This window comes from Brachyhypopomus gauderio, chromosome 5, assembly GCF_052324685.1.
Source record: "Brachyhypopomus gauderio isolate BG-103 chromosome 5, BGAUD_0.2, whole genome shotgun sequence".
Taxonomy (NCBI): domain Eukaryota; kingdom Metazoa; phylum Chordata; class Actinopteri; order Gymnotiformes; family Hypopomidae; genus Brachyhypopomus; species Brachyhypopomus gauderio.
The window spans coordinates 26,086,027-26,097,640 of record NC_135215.1 but is presented as its reverse complement, the minus strand read 5'-3'; the positions used below and the strand labels follow the sequence as shown (position 1 = coordinate 26,097,640).

Sequence of the window (11,614 nt, the reverse complement as noted above, 5' to 3'; positions counted from 1 at the left end):
CAACGGGGGCCACAGTGTGCTCCATACTGGAGAATGACAAGCTCTTTAACTCCCTCCATAACACGCACCACATGTACAGCATCACTTCTAAGGTTAGACTTAGGCAGCTTATATATATATATATATATATATATATATATATATATATATATATATATATATATATATATATATATATATATATATATATATATGTGTATATTTATATATATATATATATATATATATATATATATATATATATATATATATATATATATATATATATATATTGCGGAATCAAAACATAAAGTGAACACAGAAGTAGTGATAGTATAATCGGACTTTCTAAGCTCTAAGAACTGGCTGTACTGAGTGGTGTGCAGGTAGTGTACAGGAAGGGTACACCCTTCTTTTGTATACACCGCCACAGCAGTCATCTGTTGACAGAACTAGTTCAGTTGATAGAACTATTTCACCTCTGTCCATAACCCGCCGTGACCTGCTGGAAGCTGAAGGAAGCCCTTGCGGTCTCTCAGGAGAATTCCCAGACCACGGGCCTGACTCTGGGTCCTTTTTGGCTTTTGAATTACTGCATTCAAGTATCTCCAGGAGAGTGAGTGAGCAAATACATCTTTGGTCCAATGCTCCTGACATATCTGCCGCTGTCTTTCACTGATCAAACTTTCCTTCAGTTCCTTCTCGTTGTTTTCTCTCTTCCCAGATTTGTGAACACTCACTCATTAGGCACAGACAAAAAAAGAACAATAAAAATATTTTCAAAGAGGAATCGATTTTTGGTTTGTTGGTATTAAAAAGGTCTTGAAGGAGAATCTGCCTGTCCTAAGTGAACTCACGTTAATGGAAACCTTAACAAGAGCTTTCTCCACAGCCTCCTTGAAGCGACAATGTTTAGTTTCTTCGCAGCCCCTCTCATTGATGGAGCATCCGTTTTAAGTTACCCATTTTCAACACTTCTCTGGTTGAAATATTAGTTCCTTGAGCTCGAGCTCCAGAATCAGTCATGTGGCCTACCACTGACATGCTGAAGAATCATAACATATGCCATATGACATATGTAACACATGTGCTGTGGGCCGCATGCTGTACGTCACAGTGAGTCAACATCTGAAGTGAATTCTAAACAAGGAGGGGCACTCTAGTCATTTGTCTCCATGTCAGAGTAGTGTTTGAAGACTTTGTGAATCCAGTCGGTGTAGAAGGCCACGTTGATGAAGTTGGCGGGACGGCGGACGAGGCCGCAGCCCCGGCCGTGGATGCTCACGCCGACTATGACTTTGCTCTCTCTCTCCTGACACACGAGCGGGCCACCGTAGTCCTTCTGCGAGAGGCGACACGAGGGGAGAAAAGGTAGGGGGTGAGGGTTATAGAACGTGACATGGTGAGGAGTGACACACACACACACACACACACACACACACACACACACTAACCTCGCACACTCCGCGGTCCTTCTCCCCGCCGGCACACACTCTGCTCTCCTTGATGGCAACGCCGCCGTTGTGGATCCGTGAGCACCTCTCGCTTCCGACCATGGGAAGCTGCACCATTTTCAGGCTGCCCTCATGTCCTGTACCTGCAGGGGTCCACAGAACATGGGGGGCCTGTTTAAATGCCTGTTTAAATCCAGGGACAACAGCCTGAAGCTTTGTAGCGAGCTATTTTTCTGTAAAGTAACAGCTCACTTTTGTTATAGTGAAACAAACTAGAGGCACCAAATTTGACTAGACTTACTGTTCATAAATATTGCATAACATCAAAATTATACCCTTGTATAATTAACTATTAATATACACATACACCTTCAGTTAACAATAAATAACCATAAGTAGAGCTTATCTTTGAATAGCTTACCTGAGAGTCTTTAATGATAGGTGTTTGTGGTACATATCATTACTGTAATGCTTATATTATACCATACACCATAATTTCCATGGTGGAAGTGTTAAAAACAAGAACGATGCAGAGGACATAGAAACAGAACAGTAGAACAGTACAGTGGAGTAGAACAGTAGAACAGTAGAGCGGAGTAGAACAGTAGAACAGTAGAGCGGAGTAGAACAGTAGAACAGCACACTGGAGTAGAACAGTACAGTGGAGTAGAACAGTAGATTAGTACAGTGGAGTAGAACAGTAGAACAGTACAGTGGAGTAGAACAGTAGATTAGTACAGTGGAGTAGAACAGTAGAACAGTACAGTGGAGTAGAACAGTAGAACAGTACAGCGGAGTAGAACAGTAGAACAGTACAGTGGAGTAGAACAGTAGAACAGTACAGCGGAGTAGAACAGTAGAACAGTAGAGCGGAGTAGAACAGTACAGTGGAGTAGAACAGTAGAACAGTAGAGCGGAGTAGAACAGTAGAACAGCACACTGGAGTAGAACAGTACAGTGGAGTAGAACAGTAGATTAGTACAGTGGAGTAGAACAGTAGAACAGTACAGTGGAGTAGAACAGTAGATTAGTACAGTGGAGTAGAACAGTAGAACAGTACAGTGGAGTAGAACAGTAGAACAGTACAGCGGAGTAGAACAGTAGAACAGTAGAGCGGAGTAGAACAGTACAGTGGAGTAGAACAGTAGAACAGTAGAGCGGAGTAGAACAGTAGAACAGTACAGCGGAGTAGAACAGTACAGTGGAGTAGAACAGTAGATTAGTACAGTGGAGTAGAACAGTAGAACAGTACAGCGGAGTAGAACAGTACAGTGGAGTAGAACAGTAGAACAGCACACTGGAGTAGAACAGCACACTGGAGTAGAACAGTATAGTGGAGTAGAACAGTAGAACAGTACAGTGGAGTAGAACAGTACAGTGGAGTAGAACAGTAGAACAGCACACTGGAGTAGAACAGTATAGTGGAGTAGAACAGTAGAACAGTACAGTGGAGTAGAACAGTACAATGGAGTAGAACAGTAGATTAGTACAGTGGAGTAGAACAGTAGAACAGTACAGCGGAGTAGAACAGTACAGTGGAGTAGAACAGTAGAACAGCACACTGGAGTAGAACAGTACAGTGGAGTAGAACAGTACAGTGGAGTAGAACAGTAGAACAGCACACTGGAGTAGAACAGCACACTGGAGTAGAACAGTAGAACAGCACACTGGAGTAGAACAGTACAGTGGAGTACAGTGGAGTAGAACAGTAGAACAGCACACTGGAGTAGAACAGTAGAACAGTACAGTGGAGTAGAACAGTACAGTGGAGTAGAACAGTAGAACAGTACAGTGGAGTAGAACAGTACAGTGGAGTAGAACAGTACAGCGGAGTAGAACAGTAGAACAGCACACTGGAGTAGAACAGCACACTGGAGTAGAACAGTACAGTGGAGTAGAACAGTACAGTGGAGTACAGTGGAGTAGAACAGTAGAACAATACAGTGGAGTAGAACAGTACAATGGAGTAGAACAGTAGAACAGTACAGTGGAGTAGAACAGTAGAACAGTACAGTGGAGTAGAACAGTACAGTGGAGTAGAACAGTAGAACAGTAGAGTGGAGTAGAACAGTAGAACAGTACAGCGGAGTAGAACAGTAGAACAGTACAGTGGAGTAGAACAGTACAGTGGAGTAGAACAGTGCAACAGCACAGTAGAATGTAGCTGGGCTAAGAAACGGACCTGGCTGAGACGCAGAGAGCAGAGAGAGTGGAGAGCTATGGTGCCACCGTACCTTTTGTTTCTCCCCAGCCGTACATGAGGCAGTAGGAGCCTTCAGCCACCTCGCATCCAGCCACGGGCAGCTGGACCGTCCGCACATGCTCAGAGAGGGGCGCCGGCCTGCACACATGGCCAGGGAGTGGGGCGGTGAGGGAGTGCAGGGCAGGGGGGCGGAGGGGCGGTAGGGGCGAGCGGGCGGAGCACATCTCTTACCGTGCCAGGCGGAGTAGCGCCAGGCTTGAGCCCTCGGGTCCACACACCAGGTGGCCGATGCGCAGACCCTGGGCACGTGCCGGGTCACCGAGGTGGAGGAGGCCCGCGTGCACACTGAACTCCCGCAGGTCAGGGACGCTGAGGGGCACACAGGAAGAGCGCCGTTAACCCATCTGACGCCCCGGGAGAAGACGCGCTCCCCCAGAAGCAAGGGCAACGTGTCCATGTTACATGTACAGGAAATGATATCTCAATGCATCGGATCGCCTCGCTGGTAAAGCAATCGACGGTGATTTTTTTTCTGCGCCGGCCACAGAGGTGAGCTCCTAGCAATGCGGATGGGCCTGCCACTTCCTGAGATTCGTGAGATAGTTAAGCCCAGGAGAGAGCAGGTCTGGATTATGTAGCCGGTTGATTTAAAACGCAGACGGCTGCTCTGTCTCTGTGTCTCTTCCTCTCTCCCCCTTTCCCCTATTTCCCCCTCTCTCTCCCCCTCGCAAACAGCCAGGGGTCAGCGAGGTTTTTGGAGGTTTTGAAGAGCACCACGGCAGGTCCCCAGGCGCTGCGCAGCGGGAGAGGAGGTGTGCCAAGTGCAGAGGCTAACCAGCCCCGTGGCGAACGCAGCGCCAGCAGTGAGACTCAGTCCTGCATCAGCCTGTCAGTACCCGCTCAGGAACAGGAAACGCTACATCCGTGCCTCGCAAGGAGGGATGGCCAAGGACAGAAAGATGTGTGAGGGAGCCAAGAGAGAGGAAGCGAAAGACAGGGAGAGAGAGACAGAGAGAGAGAGAGAGGGAGGGAGGAGGACAGAGAGAGGGAGAGACAGGGAGAGAGAGAAGGAGGGAGAGAGAGAGAGAGAGAGGAGGACAGAAAGAGGGAGAGACAGGGAGAGAGAGAGAGAGTGAGAGAGAGTGAGAGAGGGGGTGAAAGTGAAGGAGACAGAGGAGGAAAGAGAGAAGAGAGAGAGTAAGTGAGAGACAGGGAGAGAGAGAGAGAGAGAGAGAGAGAGAGAGAGAGAGGGAGTGAAAGAGGGGGAGAAAGTGAGGGAGACAGAGGAGGAAAGAGAGAGAGGGAGCGAGAGACAGTGAGAGAGAGAGGGAGAGATAGGAGGACAGAGAAAGGGAGAGACAGGGAGAGAGAGAGGGAGAGAGAACCTTTCTCAGCAACGAGCATAAAAGATGTACTCGCCATTTCAACTTTCAACACTATAAAGACAACTTCATCATAAAGAACACCACCATAAAGACTACGTCACCTACACCGCTAGATGAGGGAGAAAGCCAGTCAGCAAAACCAGATGGGGAAAGAGTGAAAAACGGGACGGGGAGGAAAGTGTCCGCATGGGAGGGACAGCATGGGAGGGACAGCATGGGAGGGACAGCATGGGACGGACATCATGGGAGGGACATCATGGGACAGACATCATGGGACAGACATCATGGGAGGGACATCATGGGACGGACATGCCTGGACAACAAGCCAAGGAGTGCAAGCGATGTGAGGGCGGAATGAGGTCGTTACCAGGAGGGGAAGCACTCCTGGTCAGTCAGGACCCACTCCTCTCGGATCAGGGAGCCTCCACACCAGTGTCTGCTCCTGTCCGCACGCACCAGACCACACACACACACACACACACACACACACACACACACACACACACACACTTAAACACAGCAAAGGCAACACAGCTACAGGCCAGCTCAGACCAAATCAGACCAAAGCATTCAGCACAGCACAGCACATAATTGATTGTAGGTGTTACTGCTGAGACAGTGTTTATATCTAAGGTGAGTTATTTATATCTCTATGTCAAATGGGTCTATGTCCTTGTGCAATCTGTCTGAAACACGCATCTCTGTCACAAGTATTTACAGTTTTATTTACATTGTTGATATATTTAATGTGTTTTCAGTGTGTGGGAAATCTGAATAGCAAACTGATTTTTTTTTCTGATCATTCCTTTGAGTAGGAGACCCCTTTGAGGCCTTTTAAAGGGAGACTTGTTTATATCTCATAAAGCTTACTGAACTGAAATGCAGCTGCCCCCACCCCCCCACCCCCACACCTGCATAACCCCCCCCCCCCCCCCCCCCCACACAGGTCCTGGTTTTACCCCTTCTGGATGCTAACCACCCAACTTCCATCTTCAGCATGCTGCACCCAGGTCCCCCCCACAATACGCGTGGTCTTGTGCACGAAGCATGATGGCTTGGGCTGACCTGGCAGAGAGACAGGGTAAGAGGGAGAGAGGGAGAGAGAGAGGGAGGGAGAGACAGAGAGAGGGAGAGAGAGGGAAGAGATGGAAGGAGGGAGAAAGAAGGAGAGAAAGAGGGAAGAGAGAGAGGGAGCGAGGGAGGGAGAGGGAGAGAGAGAAGAGAGAGAGAGGGAGGGAGAGGGAGAAAGACAGAGAGAAAGAGAGAGAGGGAGAGAGAGAGGGTGAAAGACAGAGAGAGAGAGGGAAGAGAGAGAGGGGGAGAGAGAGAGAGTGAGGGAAGAGAGGGAAGGAGAGAGAGAGAGAGAACCATTATAGAGCACCATTGATAATGTCACATATAACTGTCATTAGGTGTGAGTGTGAGGAGGTTTTGGAGGAGGAAAGCCCTTGTTTTGTTCAGCTGAGCCAAGACACTGCATGTACAACACACCAGGGTTACGCACTCAGAACCTACAGGATAATTATAGAGCCCCTGGCATTTTTATTTGAACACTGTTCTAATGTTGGTCTGTTTCCATGTCCCAGTTCCAGTAACACACGTAATTACATACGGTTGTGTTGTATGTGCAAGAGTCACAGCTGTGGCCCTTTCAGGACACGCTTGTGCAGTCAAAATGGCCATTAACTGTAGCTTATTTATTTTTCAGTGCAGGAAAAGGCAGGACATGTATTTTTAAAATACACAAACCCTTCAACCCTAAGTATAACAACAAATGTATTAATAAAATGTATTTTCTTCTGTGCAGTTTTTTCTCACTGACATCTATTTGAAGGAAGAACAGTGAACATGATCAATGAAAAACCTACTGGCCGTCCTGTGTGGGTATAAAACCAGGTGTACAGTTAGAACAAGTGTAGAGTAATGCAGCCTGGTCATTAGACCCAGATGATAACCTGATGAAGAAGGTGGAAACGCTGCTGTTCCTTAACGCTAATAAAGTCAAGTACTAATGGAAGTCATTTCTCCATGATGGTGTTGAATCTCTGTACACCAAGATATTTGTAAGCTATAACCTGCTTAATTTGCACATTGTGAACTGTTGTTTTTGAGTCTGGGGAGATTACCACAATAACTTTTTCAGTCTTCTTTGTATTAATTGTAAATGCATTTTGGTCACTCCGGTCTAACCAGCCTGGTAACAATCTGCTGAAATGATTGGACATCATCCCTGTCCGTCCACAACATTGGTATAAATGTGAACAAAGGGGGTGAACTAATGCACGCTTGTGAAACCCCGACATTTGCAATGATCGTTAAACATAACGTCTTGTTTACTTTGACCTGCTGCACTCTGCTGGTAATAAAAGCATTATATGGGAGAATCAGATGTGGAAGGATACCTAGCTGAAGCGTTCTGTTAGTAAAAGATCAGACTAAACGTTATGAAATACTGATGGAAAATCCAGAAAGAATGTTCTGGCATATGTGTAGAGCCTGTCTGGATGTATTAAGACAAAATGGACCAGTGTGACTATTGACTCTTCGGTTCTATGCAGTGACGTAAGTACTGGGGGGCAGGGGGAATCACCCTGGGGCCCTTGGGGCAGGGGGCCAACAGAGACCAGGCCAGAGACCCCTATAGGTCCAGTTGGGTCCCTTCCGTCGGGACTAACTATACATAACAATGTATGTATAGTTCACCAGTTCATCGTTTATGGTCAGAGCCCTCACCAGTGAGCTTGAACACACACTGCTTTCAGTTACGGCCTTTTCTCCTCCAAGGTGGACAAACAGACAAATGGTTCTTAAACCGATTTTCAAACATGATTTAGTCTTTATTTATAACTCAAAACTTCTAAAACCTAACAGTCATTCCATTAAAATATATAAAAATATGGATTTTATCAAAATATGCATGTTGCATAAAAGTTCTCAGGTAAATCCTTCTTTGGCCAGGAGCATGTGATATGACTTATAGTTGCTGTGGACCAAATAGATAGTCTAGAGTAAATGTTTATATTAACATTAGAGATGACTTTGACTTTTCATGTGTTCTGTGGTATACCCATGGTAGCTGTGAAGATACAAAGTTCATTCACTAACAAAAGCAGAGCTGAAAGGCACGAAGACCAAAGCAAGCCGTGGGCTGAATGACACAACTGGACGGTTGCTTCAGAAAACAGGAGATATTTAATGGGCTGGCTGTCCTGTCCACTGAAATGACAGAGACAGGAATTTGGATTTGAAGTGTATCGTATATGACTTTGCTGAGTGCAAGGAATACAGCATGAACTTCACCTGAGTGAGTAATGTCTTAAGAGAATTTAAATAAATTGGCTGTGTGTGTGTGTTTCTTTTAACACCATGGCCCAGAAGATTTTAGTTACACCACCAGTGCTAAAATCATGTGTACATGCAAGCTGGTATGAATCAAGCTCACTCTGTATTGCACTAATAAGGTGCTGGATTAAAATCCTCTCAAGACACCTTATTATGACTTGTACCCTAGTGCCACTTTTAACGTCCTCACAATCAGTGGGGTGGGGGAGGGGTAAGAAGGGATCGCACTGCTGGGGTATAAAAATAATAATAATAAAGATAAAAAGAGCTTCCACTCAGCCTCGTTCAGTGGGGCCCCAGATGGTTATGTTACGCCACTGCTTACAGTCTACACCGACATGCTGAAGATATCTCCTATTAATAAAAGGTGTGCCTGAAAGTATCACTTTCATCGCCCCCCCATTCACACAAGCAGCCAGCCACACACACCTCAGCGCCATTGCAAATCCATTTCTCTTGTGAATGTAGAATGGCCGAAGGAGATCATTCCAAAGAGGTTCAGTGTGAAGTAAACCACTTTCATAAGGAAGGCAGAAGTCAAAGAGAAGTCAAAGTTTCAAACAGCAGGAGAAAGGGTGGTCTGCCGTTTCAAAGTGCTGTCTGTTATTACAAACGGCAGACACCCTGAACCAGACAGCCCGTGCACATTCACACAGAGCTGGAGCTTGTAACGTCAACTTCTCAGACAATGACAGACTGATTAATCTTCTGAAAAAGCACATTCAGGGATAGTTTTCCACACCTGGACTGGTTTAGTGGAACAAACATCAGTAATAAACTAATTTATTTCAGCGCCAAGATTAGTCTGTGCTGGAAAAAGATCTTAATGAAATACTAATGAAGAAAACATCCAATATGGAAGCTGAAAAAACAAGATACCGAACTACTTACTGTTTACATGGGTAGTATTTGATGTTTTACCTGCAATAACACAGACACAGAAATGTCAGCACATTGATCCTGTCATAAATACATAGTTATATGTACATCCTATGCTATATACAGTATTACAAATCAGTATACACCACTACGTTCTTAAAAGTCATTATTCAAGTCACTTATCGCAAATTCCCCAGTGCTGCCTAGCCTCAGACCTCCCACTCTACTCTGGGTAAACAGAACTCAGGAGTCCCATCTGCTAATCGCGCCAGGCGTGCTCAAGGCCTGCAGTAAAGTGGATTTGTTTTGAATAATCCTGAGCTTCAGGGAGGACATGGTTCCCATTAGGAAGACGGACACCCAGGCGAGGGAGACGCCCTCCCACAGCCCCTCGCCCCCCGGCCCCCTGCCCCTCGCACGGCCTTAGAGCTCCCGTGGCCGGTCGCCAGCCGCGGGCCAGAGGCCAGGCAGGGAGCGGCGGGCCGGGCGGGCCGGTAGGGCGCGGTGTTCATGTCTGCATCCTGGCCCGTAGGACCTATCTCCCACCGCTACGGTTCCCATGGCTTCGGTACGGCGCCGGGGAGGGGCCGCTCACACACCTGGTCCTAGCCGGCACCCTCGCTGAGAGAATTAGGCACAGACGGGGCGGATTTGAAACGGTGGAAAGAGGCCCGTCTGCACGGGGAGGAGCGGCAAGTCTGAACCGGGTTCAAGGGGACGGGCAGAGTGACCTATGACCCAAACCCAGCTGGAAGGGGATGCTGTGGTAACTGCTAGAAGTGCTCAGTACCAGTGTTAATGCAGGACAGACCCTGTCGGCCCATTTGAGCAGTGAGAGTGATGTTGGGACAGTGCAACCAAAACCAACATTCATGCATTATGCAGAACAATGGATTAATCTATCAGAACCTATCAGAACCTATCAGTCACTCTTCATTGTAAAGTGTAGGACTACGTCTGAATTTGAAGAAAAGAGAGGAGAAGAAGGGAGGAAAGAGGGGAGGAGAGGAGAGGAGAGGGGAGGAGAGGAGAGGAGAGGGGAGGAGAGGGGAGGAGAGGGGAGGAGAGGAGAGGAGAGGGGAGGAGAGGGGAGGAGAGGGGAGGAGAGGAGACTCACAGCGCTCCAAGGCACAGTAATCCCAGGGAATGGAGGAGTTGGAGGTGAAGCACCACGGCCCATGTTTGTCTCCGTCTGGATTCCTGCACAAGTTCAACTGTGGTGCTGCACTCACTTCCTCAGAGTGTGTGTCCCTGCCACACACACACACACACACACACACACACACACACACACACACACACACACACACACACACAACCACACACACACACGCGCACACAACCACACACACGCACGCACGCACACACACACGCACACACACACACACACACACACACACACACACACACACACACACACACACACACACACACACACACACAAGCAAAAAATTGATTTCAATGCCCATAAACGTAAGTGAGGAGAGGTCTAAGCAGGAAACTTTTTGGTAACTAAAAATCCATAATTGTCTGCAGCCCTAGATAGATAGAGGAGATCTCCCTGTCTTTCTCCCTCCCTCCCTCTCTCTCTCTCTCTTCCCTCTCTCTCTCTGTCTCTTAAACTCCACTATGGCACTAGTTTCCACTTCTGATTTTTGTGCTTTCATTCCTTCACTATTGTTTCCTGAGCACTGTATGCAGCGCTAACTCACTAAACTGATCGATCGGAACCACTGATGGCAGAGACGCAGGCTGGATGTAAAGGTATCACGACGGAGGGAGGGATGGATGAAGAGGGAGGGACGGAAGAAGGGATGGATGGAGAGGACGGGGCAATTCCTCCTTCTTCAAGTAGCGGCTGAGCTTTTTCAATGTCAACCTTTCGACCCCGGGCCGAGGCAGACTCTGGCTGCCCGCCACACGAGAAAGCTGATTGGCTTTGATCTACCCATGCCGCGCGAGCGAGGGAGGAGAAGCGCTTCCTGGGGTCAGGGGTCGCCTCTGGAACATGTCCACTTGTCCGTGCCATTTTGGCTTTTAAAATTCCTGTAAATTAAGTGCGGGTGGCGGCATCTCTCTGCGCCAGGGCTGTCGGGCAGCGCCCTGATGTGTGGCTCCACATCCCACCGCTCTGTGTCTTCAACCCTCCTGATGTCAGCTGTAGGAACAGGGGAGGATGAAGGAGGCCTTCCGGCCCCGCTGGCCCCGCCGGCTAATAACCGCTACACCGGTGTCGTAGCGCTGAACCCTGGCACGCAAACCAGACCCTCAGCACTGACTCAGGAGGCTCCGGAGAGTCCAGCGCAGAGTCCAGCGGTGTTAAGAGACGACCCAGCGAAGCCGCACGGATCGTGTGAAGGCTGCACTGTCGG

The 11,614-nt window shown here is 47.8% G+C and overlaps 1 protein-coding gene across 1 annotated transcript in view; it reads right to left on the bottom strand.

The window, feature by feature from the left end:
• Positions 1-279: 279 nt before the first annotated feature.
• Positions 280-11,614, bottom strand: part of hgfa (hepatocyte growth factor a) — a 27,243-nt gene continuing 15,908 nt past the window's right edge. Inside the window, exons 11-18 of the mRNA XM_077006749.1 lie at positions 10,360-10,493; positions 9,255-9,284; positions 5,981-6,086; positions 5,389-5,463; positions 3,868-4,005; positions 3,668-3,774; positions 1,434-1,576; positions 280-1,321 (exon numbers count right to left, since the gene is read on the bottom strand). Coding sequence (XP_076862864.1) covers positions 1,139-1,321; positions 1,434-1,576; positions 3,668-3,774; positions 3,868-4,005; positions 5,389-5,463; positions 5,981-6,086; positions 9,255-9,284; positions 10,360-10,493 — 916 coding nt within the window. The 3' untranslated portion in view covers positions 280-1,138. The remainder of the gene's footprint in view (positions 1,322-1,433; positions 1,577-3,667; positions 3,775-3,867; positions 4,006-5,388; positions 5,464-5,980; positions 6,087-9,254; positions 9,285-10,359; positions 10,494-11,614) is intronic.